The sequence below is a fragment of the Aquila chrysaetos genome, chromosome 2 (genome assembly GCF_900496995.4).
Source record: "Aquila chrysaetos chrysaetos chromosome 2, bAquChr1.4, whole genome shotgun sequence".
NCBI lineage: Eukaryota > Metazoa > Chordata > Aves > Accipitriformes > Accipitridae > Aquila > Aquila chrysaetos.
Window position 1 is genome coordinate 52,871,111 of NC_044005.1, and position 20,562 is coordinate 52,891,672.

Genomic DNA, 20,562 nt, shown 5'->3' on the forward strand with positions numbered 1-20,562 from the left:
TGAAAAATTGTATTTATGTACTGTTCAAGTGGGAATACTTTTATATGGATGGAAAAAGACTTCCATATCCCTATTCTGCTTCGCTCTTGATATTTTTTCCCGTTCTACAGAAAAGCAAAAGCAAATATTATTGTCATTCCTTTTTTTTTTCTACAGAGAAAGCAAAATTAGACCCTCTCATCTTTACAAGGTCAAAGATGCCTCATTTTGCTACGTGTAGAAAACGAAGAACCATTTCCATTTGATTTATTCTGTTCCAATAAAATGAAAATGGCCTAGATGAAATGATATTGTAGGAGTTCAGTTGTGTGTTCCTTTCCTCCACCCAGAAAGACATGCTTTCTGAATATAAATAAGTGCAGATCTATTATCTTCCCTTTTATGCTCTTTATTGTAGCATCTTAATTTCAGATCTTACTGAACTCCCATCAGAAACTGAAAATGGCAAACACGGCAGAGTGAAAACAGCTACAAAGACTGTAAGAATATCTTACATATTTATAAGGAACCAGGAAAAGAAAGGAAATTAATCCACTGTATAGTTAATTACAGTTAATCTCAAGTACTAAAATATTCTCAAGTGGAATAGTTTGACACCGTATTACAGACTGCATTGCAAACCCAAATCTCTCTCTCTCTCTCTGAGGTCTGAAGGTTTTTCTAAATAATACAAAAATATCTTCATTATTTGACATTTAAAGAAAGGAATATAAATCCCTGAGTAAGCCAAAGACAACTAATATGTATAGCCTCAGAAAACACACTCAAAAACAAGACCGATTTTAAGGCAGCTTCCAACCTCAGACAGAACACAAACAGAAAACTGATGTGTCACAGAAGAAGAAATCTAATTAACGGGTGGATTTGCATTGACAATAGGCTTTGAACTTTACTTCTAAATGTCATTGCTTCCCCGCTTAATTTGCAAATCTTAGAAAGGTACTATGTCTACCGTTAGGACAACAGGGTCGACGTGCCCTTAAATTCAAATGGAAATATTAAGTACTTGTTGTCTAGTACGGTGTGTTTGTACACACTGTTGCAACAAGAAAAAAACCCCAGGAAAACAAAACCAGAAGCTGACAGAAAACAAGCATACTAGCCAACTGTGGTAAGCTGGTATTTGTGTTTCCAGGTAAACAAAATTCATCAGTTTCTTCCACTGAGGCTTTGAAGTCAAAGTGAGTATCTTACAACAGTATTATGTAGGTGTGACAGAATACTATTTACTTAAAAATTACAACTAGATTCAGATTTAATAACAATTTTCAATGAAAGCGGAGCAAAGTAAATCCTCTCAAATGATATGCTATTTGTGGGCCTAACTTTTGAAGTCTGTAGACTCTTTAGGACATTGCCCATCTCCCTGCTTCCCCCTCTCCCCATATATATACAAACATATATATATATATGTATCTTCAAACACAAACACTGAAAAAAAAAGTACCTTCACAGTACAAATCCAATCTTCTTCAAGATCAGCTTGTATTTTTAAAATATAAAGTAGATATTTCTCTTACTCAGTTCGTTTCTTTATTGTTTCAGTGTTCTGCTTGCACAAATTGATTTTATTCTTTTTTTCTTTTAAGTTATATTTGTATGATAAATTTGGATTATAACTAAAAGTGAAAAAATTCTCAGTAGCCATTTCCTAATGCTGAATTACATTGCTCTTGTGGTGACGCGCTGAGAAAGAGGTCTGGTAGCAAACAGTTAGGAAAGAAGAGCAAGGATAGCTATTCTCTTCAGATCTGTAACACGCCAGGAAGAGAAACACTGGAAGCAGAGTAAGAATGAAATGGTCTCCTAAGAATTCATGATCCCTCCCTTTACCCCAAATTCACAGATTTTCCTCATGAGACATCAGTGGACGTGCTAAGATTTAAGTAGCCTACTTAAACAAACAAAACGTGCTATTTAGGTTATAAAATTTCATCAAGTCAATCTTCACACAACTACTGTGTAGCACGTGTATTATATGCCAGGTCAGAACAGAAGAGCAGGTTTCCACCTTTCCTGCAAACACGCTTCAGGGACATCTTGGGGCAGAACAGGCCACTGACGCTTCTTGTTATCTAAACCCTTCACATTTTTCCTGTACCGGGAGAGTTTCAAAATGCTGTCCTCTTCTAACAAATCTGTCACCCCCCCCCCAACCCCAAACAATATTAATAGACAGTCATAAATTAAATACTGAAGTGAAACCAATCAGGGTATTTGCAAGTATGACGGAGCTTCAACACTAAGGATATTTCCCTCTGAGGCACTGCAGTTTGGCGGTGGCAATCTACACTCTTGCCCGCTAGCAGGAGGACTCGGAAGATAACCAGCTGTCGTGCTCTGGCATGTGACGGGGTTTCGGTATGCTGAACAGAATGCTGTGTGATGGAAGTTATTTACAGAAGTAGTTTTTAATACCAAAAGTAGTATGCTCAGTATACAGTAAGAGTCCAAACACTTCTAAGCATTTCCCCCTTAAAGGCCAACACTGAAGTTAAAATGGAGCACATGTTAGCAGTTAAATGCTTTCTTCACAGGCCAAATCGGTAGTAGAGTTGTGGCTACAATACAGACTTTGATTGTCTAGTTCAGAAACAGACTCGAAAAACCCCTCCAAAACAATAATTAAAAAAACCAAAACCCCAAACATTGAAAAAGCAGCAGTCAGGGGGCCCGTCTTGTTCAGAGTGCACCAGAGCAAAGAGGCTTTCTGGTCTGCAGTAGTGTTTTCGGCTGAGGGAAGATGGCAGGAGATCCCCTGTTCTTCTTCCAGGGCGGTGGCTTTGATGCTGTTACCAGCACTGTATTGCTCTGTTGCACAAAGCGCGTATAGCCCTTGCAGGACCAGCTCAGTTCAGGTGAGTAAGGTCCATCCTTACCAGGGCATACCTGTCCGTGACCTTTTCCTCTGCTTTTTACAAAGGCAATAGATAGGAAACACAAATAAACCTGCCAAAAGAAGAAAATAAGAAGAAAACCATAATTAAATGCAATTCTTTGTGCGTGCGCCGTGTTCTTTCAATGTACGTAGAGTATTCAGATGCAGCTTTCCATGTCTCAAGAGAATTTAGACAAGGTGTTTGGACAAGCAGAAAAAAATATTAGCCTGTAACAGTCTCTTCGGTAACGAGTTAAGCTACACTTTCTGTTTACTTTACAACAAATTCCCGCTAACCCTACTCCCATCTCTGTCAAATTAATTCCTGAACCGTGCTGTTTTGTATAAGGTACAAACTTAAAACTTTTAAAAGCACTTTGGCAATCCCTAGATCTAAATCAAAGGCTAATTTAACTAAACTGGTTTTCAACCAGTTTCACATGCAATAGAGGCAGCCTGTTATAGCTTTACTTTTTTTTTTTTTTAAATATTATTTATTTTTACAAACATCCTCATCTATTGTGAAGTAATACCAAATGTTTATCCTTGCCTGGGAAGGGAACTATTTATTCTTAAAAGTCTTTTGAGAGAAAGGAAGCTGTAAAAGGAAAAGTAAATAAATAAATCAGATTTATTCAAGTGAAAAATAGTTTGTCTTAAGAGGTACTCTTTCAAACCCAAATGAGAAGCATCTCCCCCTTTCTCTTGCCACCAGCTGACTGAAATGGTGAAAGATTTCCTTTTCAGACACCACTACAGTAACAACATATAACAAAAGACTGTTACAGTCACCAGGGTCCTTGCTTTGCTCAATAGCCTTGTAAATGGTGTAAAATGGTATTCAGCTATGATACCAAGATTACTTTAACAGTTGTGTTGGCAGTAAATATTGCTGTAATTACCTCAAACCCCAAACTTTCCTATAAATACTTAATGTTTTTGGAACTGCTTATACTGCTCTTCTTGATCGTACCTTATCCGGCCCTACCTTGGATGGGACTTCAGTGGCATACTGGGTATTACTGCAATTACTGCTATTGTATTACTGCAAAACCCTCTTAATTTTTAATATAAGGAAAGAATGTTTTTTTTCCCAGCATAGATTATACCAGATTGCTGAGCAAAATAAGCTTTTCTGGCATTAAGAAGTCTTCATTGCCCATATTTTTGGCATAAAAATGCCACTAAAAAGAATAAATATTTAAGAAAGATATATATCTACATATATAGATATCTATCTTCAGTGAATCCAACTCAGAATATTGACACAGGAAAAAGATATGTATTCTTAGCCTAAATACTGAAATTAATAGCAATATTCCTTATTTGGCCAGATGTAGTCTAGAAAAGCTGTCATGGTATTTTGGTTATATGCTGATTGGTTATATACGATCTTATTAATGTAACTATCCTGGTATATTTTGGCTTTATTGTATTGAAATAAAGGTGCCACATTCCAACATGCCTCAGGGCTGGGCCTACGTTGCAAATTTTCAATGGAGTAAGTAGTTTGTGAGCTGATGAGTTGTGAAGCAGCATGATCCTCAATTGACGTATTACTGCCAACATAAATAGTGGATATGCACTTAAATGAGCAAAATTATACATTTATCATTACGGCTTATTTCATTTCTGCGGGAGAATTCAGTTAAGCCAGGCAAAGAGCAGAGTTGCTAGAATAACTACATCCACATTAATACAACCACGTTAACAGAGCTTTGATACTGTATCAAACGAGTTCACAGTACCGTTTTTTGTGATGGAATCCAATCTGGCAGCCTGTGCACTGAATCAGATTTTGAGATTGACTCATCCCAATTTGCTGCTTTGTTGCTGTTGTTGCACCTTGAAGCTAGAGAGCTCTTGGGACTATGCCTAGTGCCCCAAAAATCTTGTCATGCACATGGCCATGATCTTAGAATTGTGATCCACTGGGGTGATTAAAGGGATGGTCCAAGTCAGCCAGGCCCCAAGACTATGTTTAAATGACTGGCCTTTTTACTAGTTTAACTATACTAGTTAAAGATTTTGGTTCAGAAAACCAAATAATTGGGGAAAAAAACCAATAAAGCTAACAGGCATAAAATGCAAGTAAGGAAAAAAAAAATCCTAAAGGCAATTTTTTTCTAAAAAAAAAAAAATATTCATGTGGTTTATACTAAAATAATATCTATGAAATCTGTACTTTGTGTCCATCTCTTTGAGATGAAAATACTGAGATGTCATACAGAAAGTCACTGCAAAATCAGAATCAAGACTCAGTCACATACGTAACTCTTACCTATTACAACAGCTATGGCTCCCAGTGCCAGTCCCAGAACCAGTATTAGGGGTGTAATGAGTAGTTTTCCAGCTGAAATGCAAAATTCATTATACAATTCAAAGTAGGCACTTTATTTTTCCCTTTCCAACCATCCATAAATATTTCGATATCGGCCTCCCAAAAGCTGGTTCATTATTTTAATGCTTTACTAGGATTCATATTTGTAAATCCATCCTGTAAATCCAGCTAGGAGCTATCGGCACTCAGCCAGCTCACTGCACACATTTCTCGCTGCCCTCTTCACCCACCACAACTCTCCAAGCACAGCTCATTTTGTATATTAACAGTTAGCTTGCATTTACTTCTGTTTCCATTCCGAAATCCCTCAGGCATCGACGGGAACATGATAGCTATGAAGCTACTATCATGGGGCTCCCCCAGAATCCTACTGAACAGCAACCAGCCTGGAAAGATGCCGAGCAAACCAGCATCTTTGAGAGTTTAGGTTAGCTCAAGGCGATGAGACCATCACCTCTAAATATGCTGCCGCTTGCTTTAAAAGGCTACGGTGAAGTCCTCGTGTACAGTGGTGATTTAGGTCTAAATCAAACCACAGCCAACTCTATTTTGGATCAACATTTAAAAGGATATGTTGCTGCTCTTAGATGAGTAAGGCAGCGAGGTCGTGCAGCACACCAGCTAGAGCGTAAGACTCTAAGAACAAACAAACATGCTCATATTCTTTTTTCCTGTTGAGTTCATGAGCTGTAGAAATGCACAGAGGGAAGGCAGGGCTGCTTCTGAAACACCTAAGCTGAAACTGAACTTTGAAACCAAGTTATCTTTCTTGCATTGCATGCTTTCGACTGAACGGCAGAATCTCCCCAGCTGCGTTGGCTGAGTGGTTGGATCAAAGATGTCACTTGTCTCAGCTGTTTGAAAACACAGAGGGCAGGCATTTTTACTGATACAGCTGCTGCTGACCAGGGATTTGAAATTAAGCAATTCTCTAAGTTAAGCATGTGTTTGAAAGATCACCTCTAGAAAGGGAGGAAAAGTGAGTTTGTTACCTCCCTCTTCCCTGCCCTTCCCTCTCTCAAGTCACTTGGATCCGATTTCAGTAAATGGATTACTTCATGCAATAATGATGTAAACCTCTCCATAACCTGAGCCACTAATTTGGGCAGTCTGAAGGAAAAATGAGATATTTTGGAAATATTTACAGCAGTTAAATGAATTGGTCCTTTTCATGCTCTGTTTTGATAGCTTTTAAATTTCATAGGAGTGTTGTGGGTGCGAAACATTAATTCCTAGAAGAAAAAAATTGGCAAATATTATTGGTATTACTCTAGTTGCTAGGCATCCTAATGGTAGACCTTCTTGGTACTCCACTGTGCTGCATTCTATACACACAGAAGTTGTCAAATAAATTATTCAAGTGTAGACAGGAGAAGGAATGTGGAGTGATGGAAAACCTCGAGAAAACTTAAAAAATGAACAATTAAAAACATTTTAAAATATTACCAGAGCCTTTAACAATTTCAAAGTAAAGCTTGTAAGATTGTTTTAAGGTACGAACTCTCTTTATTAATAACCATGTAATTAGAGTGTTAGAAAATTATGACATTTGGTATCAAAATTATTAAAAACTTAAACCACTCAACTGGGACTAAGTACACAGAAACAGAGTCTGCAGAAAAGGCTAAGCTAGCTTCTGACTAGAGTAATTTCTTTGCAGACACAAAGAACGGTTCCTAAGCTAATTCAGTTTAAGAACTTGTTTACTTACATTTGACAAACTAACTCAGAGCTGAAATAAAGCATGAGTGTCTTTTTTCTTCTGCCTGTGAATATGAAGTTACGAGTATTGTGTAGTTCCAAGATCTTATAGGATAAAATGACCTTTCATTGTCATGGGACAGTATCTTCTTCTGGTTATCAATGCATTCTTTCTAAAGGTTAAACTTTAAAAACAAAACAAAAAACCTTTTCTCCATATATATCTACCACATTTAAATCCTTTATCTTTCTTTACTTTTGTGAACTAAAATTAAGGAACAAGTTAACACGAGGTGAGCAAGACTTGCACAAGTTACCATCAGTAAGAGTACAAATCAGCAATCACTGCAAAGCAGCAGATACATACCTTTTACTCCATTTTTATCAGCATTGACTGCAACAAGTATAAAACGACCCATTTTATACATCCGAATTGAACGTTACTTTATATCCAATTCCAGTTTGACATACATCGTTTTGTCATAGTGTGAAGGATTATGAGGCTCTTAATCATAGAGGGAATTGTGACACACCAAGAAACGCTGCTGAGACCGAGGACGTTTACTGCAGGCACTAAACTTCCGAAGATCCCCTGCCCTATGTCTGTCAGCTCCGAGACTGCTAGCAGAGAGCAAATGTAAAACTTGCCTCAGAGCTGAATAAAATCTTAGGTCATTAGTCCATGTGGTGAACTCAGCAGTAGGTTATGATAGCCAGTCTGGTAATATTCAAAGCTAGCTTTTAAGGATAACTTAAAAAGAAATGGTTGTAAATAGAACAAGCCTCAAAAGGGAACGTTTTTACATTCTACTCAAATTGATGGTAAACAATTTCTCTACTGGGTTACTCAGCATGAAGATTTAGACATCTGTGGTAACGTAATAACTGTATTTGCAGATGTCTCAGAGGGGTTGCATTACTTGTGATATAGAGAACGATATCTTTCTGCAAAATGAGGAAACGTTTAGGGAAACATGAGGGAATATTTTTCTCTTGCATAACTTTGGGTTTGGTTGCAGGTTTTAGGGTAATATATATATAACCCCATAAATCCTTAGAGAATTCTTTGCCATGTAAAAACTTAATATATTAGTTTTAGGAAACAAATTTAATCACTAACATAAGAGAAAGTTTTGCCTTCCAAGTCTAAATATCATTGTATGTGTCCTGGTTTCAGCTGGGATAGAGTTCATTTTCTTTCTAGTAGCTGGTACAATGTTTTGAGTTCAGTATGAGAATGTTGATAACACACTGATGTTTTCAGTTGTTGCTAAGTAATGTTTAGACTAAGTCAAGGATTTTCAGCTTCTCATGCCCAGCCAGCAAGAAGGCTGGAGGGGCACAAGAAGTTGTGAAGGGACACAGCCAGGACAGCTGACCCCAACTGGCCAAAGGGATATTCCATACCATGGGACGTCATGCCCAGTATATAAACTGGGGAGAGTTGGCCGGGGGCGGGGGGGGGATCACCACTCAGGAACTAACTGGGCATTGGTCAGCAAGTGGCGAGCAATTGCATTGTGCATCACTTGTCTTGTATATTCCAATTCTTTTGTTATTATTGTCATTTTATTATTGTTATTATTATCATTATTAGTTTCTTCCTTTCTGTTTTATTAAACTGTTCTTATTTCAACCCATGCATTTTACCTTTTTCCTTCCGATTCTTTCCCCCATCCCACTGGGTGAGGGGAAAGTGAGTGAGCGGCTGCGTGGTGCTTAGTTACTGCTGGGGTTAAACCACGACAATATGTTTAAGCAACAGAGCCACTAAAAGCATCTACTTACAGATCAAAACAGTCATATCTATGTAGATTTAAATTCTAATAGAAGTTTGCATCTGGTTTAGAAGACGCATCCTATCAAGTATATACAGGCAACTTCTTACAAATCAGACTGCCTTAAATGATAAAGTTGCTAATGAAGGTTGGATCCTAGAAATACAAGCTTCCTTCTGCAGTGCTCAAAGCCATGCATAGATAAAGTGAATTGTGCACTCTGTCCTGAGACAGGAGAACATGTCAGTCAGATCTGAAAACATGCTGCTTTCAGATTTACCTATCTGAAATGCTATGTACCAGGCAAAACACTTTATTTGCTTTAACGGCATCATTACGTGTTGTGTCCTGTTACATCTCCATGAAGTACCTAGCAACTGATTTTGAATATAATTCATCCAGCTGAATTCAGGTGGTACTTAAGTGGCATCTTAAGTACACGTAAGACAGCTGAACATGTTCTTCCTTTCTGTGCAATTCACCGCTAACTCCAGTTATAACCAATCTTTCTGCCTTCAACAACTTAGCTAAATAATTACTATGAGAATGAAATCTCTAAATCTGCTGGGACTGAAGGATAAAAGCAATTTCACCTTACTGTACTGGTCACAGGACAAAGTTTCTCAAAAAAATCCACTGGCTAAAGAAGGGAGAGAAATGTCATCAAATTCAGAGACCAATTCTGCTCCCAGGTTTTCTTCTCCCTGCGATTTCTATTACCTTTACAAAACCACTGGTTTACGAAGAAAATTATGTTTAAATTTATGCTGCCATAAATGCTTTTCCCTTATTTTTATTACAGAACAGTTTGTGACTGTAGGCACAAACACTTGCTTCTCAACAGAAACCATGGTAGCATGCCAGCCTGCCATGAAGTGTTCTTTCCTTTCTACACACCCCACCCACCCAGATTTGGTAGAAACAAGCCAAAAAACCTTCACTGCACAAGGCTACAAAATCATCACACTTACTTAAAAAAGTATGCCTTCTCCAGAGCACGAAAGTAAAAGTCACAGAAGAAAATGTATCTAGCAACACCACAGCAGTCTCCCACTGAGGAGATAATGTCCTCTTAATTTCCACTACTTAGCTAACTAGCAAAGACATTTTACTACAGGAAATCCAACCTTTATTTCTTCCTGCATGTTCCTAAAATTTAGAGACTATGCTATTAATGTCCTATCTCTCTGTTACCATCTCCTCTTTTTAACATCTTCTGCTGACTCTCAGAATGGAGCCAAAAGCCAGGCTTGTACAGTAACACCTACCGATGACAATGCTCCCCTCTTGCCTGATAAAGCCTTAACGCATTTACATTTACAGTTCTAGCTACTTGGACATCTCTGAGCCTAGTGATCCCTAACTGGAATTAAACATTTCTGGGTTTTCAACTTGATCTTAAATGATTAAGACAAGGAAGCTTAAAAAAGAAAAAAAAAATCATGGCAAAGAAGAATCTGATAGATTATAAAAGAAAAATATGAGAAGGTAAGCAAGCTATTATTATTTACTCGATTCCATGATAACAGAAGTAACCAAGGAAATTATCAGGAATCAATCAATTAAAAAAAAAAAAACCCAACAGAGAAATGGAAGTATTTTCTCCACATAACACATAGTGAAATCCTACAGCCCCTACCAGAGATGTTGTGGAAGCCAAAACTTAAGAACTTTATAAATTAGTGAAGGATACATCTATTGATAGTTATTAAGCAAAGGTTCAGACACAAACCTTAACTAAGAAATGTCTACAACAATGATTACTGGAAATAGACAGGCAGTGAGATCTTCTTTTTAATTGACCGCTGTTGGGGACAAGTGACCAGACAGACCTTTACACTCGCCCAATTAACAGGCACAGATCAATTCTGTTGAGGTTTTACAAAGACAGCTGATCATGCCAAATTTCCACCATTCAAGATGGCAGAATCCACAAACTGAACTGACACTGCATCACAGTTAGAGATTATACTGTCTCAAAAGAAAAATGTAAGGAGATATAATCTTACAACAATGCCTTCTTAAAAAAAACATGTGCACATCCACACGTGCGCTTGTGTGAAAAAAGTACAAAAATCCTAGACTGGCTCACATATGCCAATCACAGCCAAAATCTAATCCAATGCAGGAAGAGCAGTGAGCTGAATTCCTGAATTCTAATCTCATGTAAATTGTTGAAACTTTTATTTTTTTTATTTTCATGTGTGAGTTCTGTTAGGGCTCTGGAGTGTTTTGGTCGTTATTCGTAAAGCGTATCAGGATCAATATTAAAATTTAGAGCTCTAGAGACGACAGGGATTTAAGGTCATGAGTATCAATGCAGAATTCTTTGAATCATTGTCAACTTGGGTGTTAACAAGCTATTGTAAAAATGAGGGCAATTACTACATGTGCTGGCAGGTTCAGCTAGCTCTGCCTCTATTCAAATGATGACCAGTCCTGAGAGAAATAGCACTGTGTGACAGAGGTAGTCCTGGAGAGAAGTTTTTAACAGAAAACCTTATGAGAAATTTATGCTGAGGCTTTGAGCTTTGCTAATCTTTCTTGGTTCACTAATTAAGGCAAACCACAAGTACACTAGCAAACAGGAAATGAAAGTAAAATATCTTATGCCTTCTCTATGCATGTTATTTATAACTATGAACATACACATCTTCACCACTGAACTTTAACTCATATAGGCTCTTCCACGTTTCTTTACTGCCTCCAAGTCACTGTTTGCAAATAAACCAATTTTCTTTCTTACTAGTAGAAGCTGTTTCTTTTTAAAAGGAAAAGGTTGTGTATTATTGTTTCCTAAAACAACAAACAGGGAAAATAGAAAATAATTTTAATAGTAGTTACACACATGCAGTACATGCACCTGTATTTTGGACTTTGTGTGTGGCATTAAAACATGCCAACTGCATATTTAGATACCTTACATGGAAACCATTGCAAAAAAAAAAAAAAAAAGACAATAATAATAATAATGTTATTTTTTGCAGATCTATGTCATGATAAAACTGACTTATTTTATATTTGTATCTCCGTTGTACATAGAAGGCTTAAGCTCGGAATAAGGTTACCCATGATTCTGCATGTGAGCAGCACAAACTTGGTAATGTCTCTGAGCACAGTCCCTTGCTATCATAGATGCTAATTCCATCAAATGTACCAAGATGTATTTTAAAACAGCTTACATTGTTTGCCATTGTGGCTTTTACTAAAAGCTCTTCTGAAACCCTACTAAGCGCTTTGAAATGGTTCTTCAATTTTAAGCCTAAATTTATTCATGAACAGTTAATACTCATGTGCTTTAGTGCCAGCATTGTCTTTAATCTTCTCATGCGCTGGAATTTATCTCTACAAAATGTATCAGGAGTAGGCACATCTAATCATTCTGATTTTTCATCCACTTTACTATTTATTTCTGTATCTTTAATTCACCTCTCTCAAAGCTTGTTCTAAAGTCTTGCAAGTTCCTGAGGTCAAAGTAATGGGCCTGGATGACTTACCGTCATTTGTTAAACAAGCATTCCAGGTTTGTGAGTCTCCCACAACTTTGCAGAGCAGCAAGATCGGCATTCTTTTTTAGTTTGTGTGCCAACTCTTCTGTTATTCTAAAATGGAAATCACCTAGTTTTCTTACTGGAACATGTTTGGCTCAGGAGTATTGCTTTCACCGCAGGTCTGCTGACTTCTATTTCCACACATTCACGCTCTTACCTTTACCTCTACATTCAACATCACCAATTGATTAAGCTCAAAGCATTTCCTCATCCTAGGTGAATTCCAAGTTATCTTCAACTTCTATGCCTTAATTCAAAGTACAAAAAGTCCTATTTTCCTTAGTAAGTCCCCAGTTTTCGACAGTTAATACAACCATTTCCTATAACGTTATCAATGGCCTTACATGCTGTAAACTCACTACAGTGACTGAACTTTATGTATATGTAAGATACTACATAAGGTAATAATCTACTTTGTTACCTATTTTTTTTTTGCTTCTATAGGTTGAGACAGGTATACATCTGGGTCAATAGCAAATTAGGAGTGCCTTTTTTTTTTTTTTTTTTTTTTTTTTTTACATAAAACAAGTCAAGCTTTTGGCATCATATTCCTGTGAGAGAAATTAACATATATAGTCGTATTTTGTTTTAAGCTGGATTTTACCTGAACCAAAGCTAACAGTTAGAAGATAAGCGTCCTCCTATTTAAATGGGCAAACCTGAGTGATTTGGTTTTTCAAACCCAGATCAGGTTCAAATCCAAACAACGCTTTGTTCAAATGGATCCTTGACACAGAGGTTCATTTAAAAAAGCTTCCTGCTCTGATCCACTTCTATATGCTTTTAGAATAACAATCACAGCCAGTAACATGCATATTGGCAGTATTTTTCCAGTATGCTTACATATTATTAAAAAAGGTTAGGAAACAGAAGCTATCAGAAGAGGACACAATACTTATTCATGCACAGTCCATCGAAAAAGGGAGCGCAAATGCTCTATATTTAAATATATTTAATAAACCACCTTCTACATAACTAAACAACAGACTGCCCATCCGATACTTTAAACCACTAGTTTTTATTTAACTGTTATTGATGCCCTCCACCCAAATCACCTCATTGTGCAGCTCTCCACAAAGAACATTTATCCACTCACCACAGACAGAGCCTCGCACTAATCTCCTTAAATGTGGTCTCTCGGGGAGGTAGCGGTATTTGCATCCAAAGATACTGAGGTTTGACGTGTGATCTCCGAAGAACCGGAGCTGGCGGTATCTCTCCCCGCAACGGTAACAGAAATTAGTGTTACACTGTGAACAGGTCATGTGGTCACACCCTTCTGTTCTCTGGATGTGGATCTGTATGAATGGAAGAAAAAAAGAAAAGATTATTTTTTTCCCCCTCCGTAAGCACAGGAAAGCAGGCACTAACCACCCAGTGCAGTCCGTGCATCAAATGAAAAGACGCTGCGAGCAACGCCCTGCTTAACTAGGCATTTGCATTAATTAATACTGCAGCTGTCCTAAGGCAATAATGGTTTTCTAAGGCATGGTTCAGAGCATCAAATATGAGTTATAGTTGTTTCCAGATTTCCATACATAATTTTCCATATAATCCTCCTTCTTTGTTTAAACGCTCTTTGTATCAGATGAGATTGAGTGATCCCTACCCTTACTGAAAATTTGTTTTTATTACTGAAGTAGAAACATTAGCACCAAACTTTATTTAAAAATAAAAGCAGCACAGTAAATATAGCTATGAACTCTGTTTGACCCTTCCACAGATGGGTTTCCCTCTTATGCCACCTGTGGCCTGACTCCCTTTCCCATTACTATCACGAATTGATTTGGCATTTTACAATAAACACTAGAAAGGCTCTGCTGTTAGAGTGAATGATTTGAAAAGTATGGATTTTTTTTTTTCTTGTAAAAAAAAAAAAAAATATTCCACAAACCGTATAAAAGAATTACGCCAAGCTTTCACAATGCCCGCAGTACAGCATGAAGCTGGGCTGCCTAGGTTCTACATCCATCTTTATGCTGATTGCCTGCATAAATAGCTCCATTCCTGTATCTCCACGTACCCTCCTGCAAAACTGGTACATTTACCTATTTGCACAGATTTGGTAAGGCTTCAGTTTTAGTTAATAGTTGCAAGAGTCTTAGGAGAGAGGGTAGTCCTGGGGCTGAGTATTTCACTAAATCAACTATGATTACACAGCTACTGCTAAATCTTGCCAAATACAGCTAAATGGGGTGGTAAACACACACTTTTCCTAGCTCACAAAATTGCTAAAGACTCCTCTGTCCCGAGACCATGCTCCACGGTGGAATGGCAGATAAAATTACCTAATAATTGAGGTTGGAAGTGACCCTCGGAGTTCATCTATTTTAACCCCTAGCTCCAAGCTGGGCTAACGTCAAAGTCAGATGAGATTGCTCCAGGCCTCATCCCACTAGATTTTAAAAATTTCCAAGTACGGGTACATCACAGTCTCTTTGAGCAACCTGTCCCATGCTTCACCACCCTCCCTGGGAATATTTTTTTCCCTGACATCCAACTGGAATTTTATTTGTTGAACCTTGCAATGGATGAACAAATGCCTCCTGAAATTCTTACCCATATCTACATGTATTTATCTCGCAGGGAGGTACAGGTAAAGACAAGTCATCCCCACTCAGTGGCTCTGCAAGCGCAGAGACGCTGAAAGCTCAGCTTCAACTGCAGCCTCTCACCTCGAGAGCGGCTTGTGACTCCTGGGGCAGCCGACATTCTTGGGACGGTCAAGGGTGTTTGTTCTCTGGTGCTGATCGGGGTTCATCTGGGATCTGAGAAACCTCGCTCACCCAAACAGCTACTGAAACTAGCACTTTAAACACGGAACAAAGGGACGTTTTCCACCAGCACTACTTCAGGTAAAAGATTCCAGGGTAGATGTAGTTAACAGTAGTTCCAGGTACACCTGCCAACTTCCCAGTGCCAACCGTAGTGATCTCAGAATTCCTATTTCTACACTTTCAAATGCTTCTTTTACACATAAGAGGGCAAAAGACATTCACAAAAGAAAGGATTGGGCTATAAAACCCATTCTAGTGGGCAAGTATTCTACTTGCATTCACCCCATAGAAGGGAAGCAAACAGACTGACCAAGCAATTATCTCCCTCCACCCTGAGGGATCACCAACCTGCTGCATCCCAGGTTCCCATGCTTTCCAGAAGCACCCTGAAAAAATACCATTGCTGATGAGCTTTATAAGCCACTTGACTTCAAAACTTTCACATTTAAGCACTGACCACAAGCAAAGTGGAAAGAAAAGTCTACCCAATATTTTAGCGACTTAAACATAACTTCTGAAGTTATACACTATTTTCTTCTAAAAGGGATATCGTCAGTTTGACTTTTGCTTTTACTTTTCAGGTTTTATATGAAAAAATGTTGACCCTACTCACGGAGCCATAGTTTACTTCATTGAAATCCTAAGAGATTAACTTGAACTGAAATTAAGGAATTTCAACAGTGACTTAATGTATTTCAACAAATTAACTTTAAAATTCAATTCCAATTAGTTTTTCAGGGGACTGAAATTCAGACAGCAACTATAAAGAATTTTGTAATTTTAGAGGTACCTTTCCTTATCTGCTGATTCAGTGACATATCTCCATCTTCACAATGTAAATGAGGGAATTAGATCTTAAGACACTAATGAGAATTACCTGGTTGTTTTCTTTTCTTTTTGAATCAAGACTGTTGAACTCTCCTTTCTCTTCTCCAACTTACTAACACAATCTACTAAGTTACCATCCAACCTAACTGAAAATCTGTACAAGCCTGGAGCCTATAAAAACCCTAGATGCAAACCAAGACTACCTCGTATTTCAAAAATAAATTCATTTTCTTTGGTAGTAAGAAATTCAAGTTGCTGCTGGCAATAGCTTTATACATTCTACCATCCATACCTTTCAAATACCCACCTCTTGGACGCTGCCTGCCATCCTTCTACCCACGCTTTCCTAGAAGCATCCCAGCTCCAGTTAGCCAGGCACCACTCCTGAATCTACTTGTTCCTGCTCTAAACCCTCCAGACATACCGTCCTCTTAAAACACAGAGAAGTTGATAGAGGATTTATTTTCTTACGGACACACTGCAATTACACGTACTTTATCTTTGCTTCTTCAAGAAGTAAAGTATTAAAAAACTTTTAGCGAATACTTATCTGCACATATATAACTGTCTTCAAAAGCTGCAAATTTGGAACACCTGGTTGTACTTCCCTATATTTTTTGTTGCAAAAAACTTTGCCTCTTTGAGGAGAGGCTTCATTAAAAAAATCAAGTAATAAAAAAACTCCAAACGACCTTAGGTGCGGGACTTGGACTCCCTGTCACATGCACGCAGACTGACAACGCCAGATGAACTCCGCACGATTCGGTCGGGCTGCTTTCAAGCCTAAGACGTGACATCCCGCCAAATCAACCTCAGCTCTGGTTCACGCGGGCGTGCCTCCCTCCCCGCAGGGTAATCCACTGACAGAGGCGGATGACAAATCTATAGCTCGGGAAAGCGATGGCCGATGGGTCAGATACCACGCGAGTGCTCCTGCTCCCTTGGCCGTAGCACAGCAGGCAGCCGCGGGAACGCGCGGGGCTGGGAACGCGGCTCCCTGTGTTAGCTGCGGCCGTGCCGGGTTCGGAGGCAAGGTGGGAGCACGACTGCAAGCTCAGTTTCTGCCTCCAAGCTTTTCGGTCAGCGTTACTGGCTTCATCCTGCACCCAGAGCCTGCTCAAAGCCAAAGACGGACCCTCACCCTACGGGGAAAGGTCGAGTCATTCGGAAACCCACGCATGGCTCCCAGAACAAGAGGGGAGACAATTACACACCGACGGCAAAGCACGCAGAGCTTAGAGTCTTAAGGAAACAACTGAAGTAGCACAGCGGCTATTTCAGACCCTCACTTTACAGCCCCTCTGCATGTTACGTGCCCTCTCACAAAAATCGTCCAGGGAAATCACTTCCAAGAGATCCGAGGGCGAGAGTGGCCATTTCTCCCCCACTCTTTCTGAAGAAAACCTGGTGCACAGCTTTATCGCTTCACATACAAGCAAGGACTCTCCTCCCTGCAGAGGATGAGAACTGATTTGCAGACCACCTTCAAAAACTGTGCCCCAAATTATTTGGTAACGCTCATATTAATCCAAACAGTGAATCTGCAGATAAGAAGTACATAGTCCTTGATTTGCACTGACATCCTTGTTTACTTAAATTTCTACTGTTGTTCAAAGCTTTCTAAGCTAGAGTCGCTGTTTGGTGTTTCCTTAGACAGCGTTGTTTTTGAAATCTGCGGTACGATAACACCAACATGAAGTACTTCCTTGGTTTGCTGTACTGTAAAACCACGTGTGGAAAAAAGGCATCTTGCTGCAAACATGTTGTTGCAAGAAACTGTAAAAAATAAAACCCTAAAACAGTAGTGGGGAAAGACAAATAAGGTTATGGATTTTATGAAAAGGCAAGGATTTTATGTAGCAAATATGCACTCACTAGCCAGCTCCCTCTAGAACAAGACCAGCACTTTTTAGACAAGTCTTGTTGAGAAAAAATAGTTTACGCTGAGTTTCTCAAAACAGTGTATAATAAATTTGGAAAAGGCTCTATTAAAAACAAAAAATATGTCAAAATTAATTTAAGATATAGTTTTAAAAAGTAGCATTTTGCAGTATTTCCATACTGACATATAGTCACAACACGAATCCACAATTATGTATTTTGACGTGTAATATTTTTATTTGCTTATGTAAGCATATCTTGGAGAGACCAGGTAAATATAAGCTATTCCTATTAGATGCACTAAAGCCGTGTCCACCTACAGGAAAAAGTAATTCAGTTTAAACTTATTTAACAGTGCCTGCTACTATTCACATTACAAAGGATGATGTTCTTTCAAAGCACCTACCAAAACCACCGAAAAACTTGTCAATACTTGCCTAGGGATCTGCCTATATACACCACCCCCCCCCCAATAAGAGTGATCCCGTTTTCTCGCCTGCACACCCAGACAAGATAATAACTGTGCATTCTACTTCTCCATGGTACGGCTACTTAAAGAAAGAGTCTGTGTGTATATGTGTCTGTGTGTATATATAATTATCTCCAGAAGACATCTGTAAAATATGGTCACAGTTTACACTGTAATCAGTATCACACTTTGGAAGTTACCAGTAATTTCACAAGTTATCTCAGTAAAGAAATTCTACCTCTACTGAAGTTTCTACCTTTAATTTCCATTAGCTTCAGTTTTAGCGTAAAGATTGGATACTGATATCTTGACACTTACAATTTAATCTTGACTTTTCCTCAATGTGTTTGTCAATTTTGGCTGCTGCAAATTTTTATCCAAAACATGAAGGAGGTTCTTTAAGTAGACTATATGCACATATCAAAATAAAATATGTTGTCACCTGAAATGTTGCCTTTGTGGATCCAGAACAAGGATAAATCAAATAGTATGTTACCAACTCTGTTTTCTCTGTCACTCTTTTCTCTATTTTATTTGGAAATATGACAGTCATCTGATTCAATCTTATTTTATATACAGGTTTGGGGAGGATAGCTGGAGAGAGAGGCAGAGAAAGTATTAGCTCCAATCCCCCTGACTCCAAATTGTTAACTGTTGGTATGTTTATCCCCATGTGCCCAGAGATCTATTAATGCTTTGATGAAGAATGCTGCATAAGATGTATTTTTTATAACTACTCAATAATCGATTCACAAAGAAAAAAGAAAAAGAACAGTACCACTAACTGCTGACTAAGTGGTTCTTTTGATTACTTGCTAGTTATAGATTTGATTTAAAAACAAACAAACAATGTGCTGATATAAACATTTTGGAGGTTGTAGGCAGGAAGGATTTTTTTCACCTCTCAAGAAAAAGTATCAGGAGTGGGGGTAACAATACAGTTTATGAAAAGGTTGAACTGTCTCTTCAATATTCACTTGTAATACCACATTACCAGAAAGGACTTGTTAACAAAAGTTCTTTTTCTGTGCTAGTTTCATAACTTTCCATACTGCCTCCCACCATGCAGGAGGTTTTATTTTCTTTTGATTAAGAAAAGAAAGCTAAAGTCTTTTTGAAATTAATAGCCAAACTCATGCAACTTTAGGCTTCAAAATGAGCGACTTAACCTGCCTAAGCTTCAAGTGTCCAGCCTTTCCTTTTAAAGATGAACAGTTGTATATTTGGCATTTTAAATTTGAAAGTTATTAAGGATAAACACGTTACTGTTAGCAGTTGTAGTTCCTTTCTCTTTCCAGCTAGCAGCCCTTTTCCCCCTGCTTTTCCACATTCATACTTTTTTGCTTGGTGCATTTTATTCTTCTTTTTTTGGACAACTTATTTCAATAGTTACATCATTCGCATTGTCCTAAAATCTGAATCTGGACACAAGTCAAAGAATTAAAACCAAAACATACTACTTCTCACTCCAAAAGGAACAAAGTTGTGAAAGGATTTTACTGTAAGACTTCCGAGAAACTGAACTTTTTTAGAACTGGCTCAAACCTATCAACTCTTACCAAACAGCAAGCTGTTAAAACTCTGTTAAAAAGTCACGTGTGTGAGGGAGGAAGGGTAAACAACCCACTGCTGATTTCAGAGCTTTCCGAATTTTTCTTAGTGTTTTGAAATCTTTCAGTTTCAAGCTATGGCATCACAGGCATTTCTTTCCCCAAGACCAAAATTAAATACTTAGTAAACTGAAACATTCTCTTATTTGCACAGGGTAAGGCTCAAAATGTGACAAAAGTGTACTTTGGACATTTAGAAGTAAATCTTCCCATTCAGTATTTATTTCCTACCAATGTTCCAATTTCCTTACTTTGTCCTCTCCATGAAGTAGATGCGGAGCAACAGATTGGTTCAGATTAGGTATTCCCTTTCAAAAAAAAAGGACAGTCTCCCACCACCATGATGCTCTCAAGGTTTTGACTTACTACTCTGTCAGTAGCTGGAAATAAGTGCTGTGAAAAAAATTAGCAAACAAGCATAATGGCCACCTTGATTAAGGGCAGCCGGGGCAGGGGTGTGCGGGGCTGCTGCATCTCATTTGAGTAGTGGGAAATACTTCCTACTCTGGAAGAGATTAATCACATTTTTAGGGTGTGGGACTGCACTTCAGTGTTGACAATTAAACTAAATCATGAGAAAGGCTTGTGAAGAACTGACATTTAATCCTAAAAAACTTCTGGTTTTGCCAAATCTTAGTCTCCCTTAGTTAACTTGTTGATAGAGTACTTTCTGCCTTACTCAGAAATTGAATTCACCCAAGCTCTTTGGAAAACCTGACATAGGGCATCATATTTCTCTAAAGCTTTA

General features: G+C 38.3%; 1 protein-coding gene across 3 annotated transcripts in view; it reads right to left on the reverse strand.

The window, feature by feature from the left end:
* Positions 1-484: 484 nt before the first annotated feature.
* The window catches only part of RNF217 (ring finger protein 217), a 63,308-nt gene continuing 43,230 nt past the window's right edge, over positions 485-20,562 (reverse strand). For 2 of the 3 annotated variants that reach the window (XM_030043390.2, XM_030043368.2), the window contains 3 exons: positions 13,346-13,547; positions 5,160-5,231; positions 485-2,949 (listed from right to left, as the gene is read on the reverse strand). In XM_030043390.2, coding sequence (XP_029899250.1) covers positions 2,876-2,949; positions 5,160-5,231; positions 13,346-13,547 — 348 coding nt within the window. In that variant the 3' untranslated portion in view covers positions 485-2,875. Of the gene's footprint in view, positions 2,950-5,159; positions 5,232-11,054; positions 12,301-13,345; positions 13,548-20,562 lie in introns of those variants that run through there. The other variant, XM_030043379.2, reaches the window with a different exon arrangement.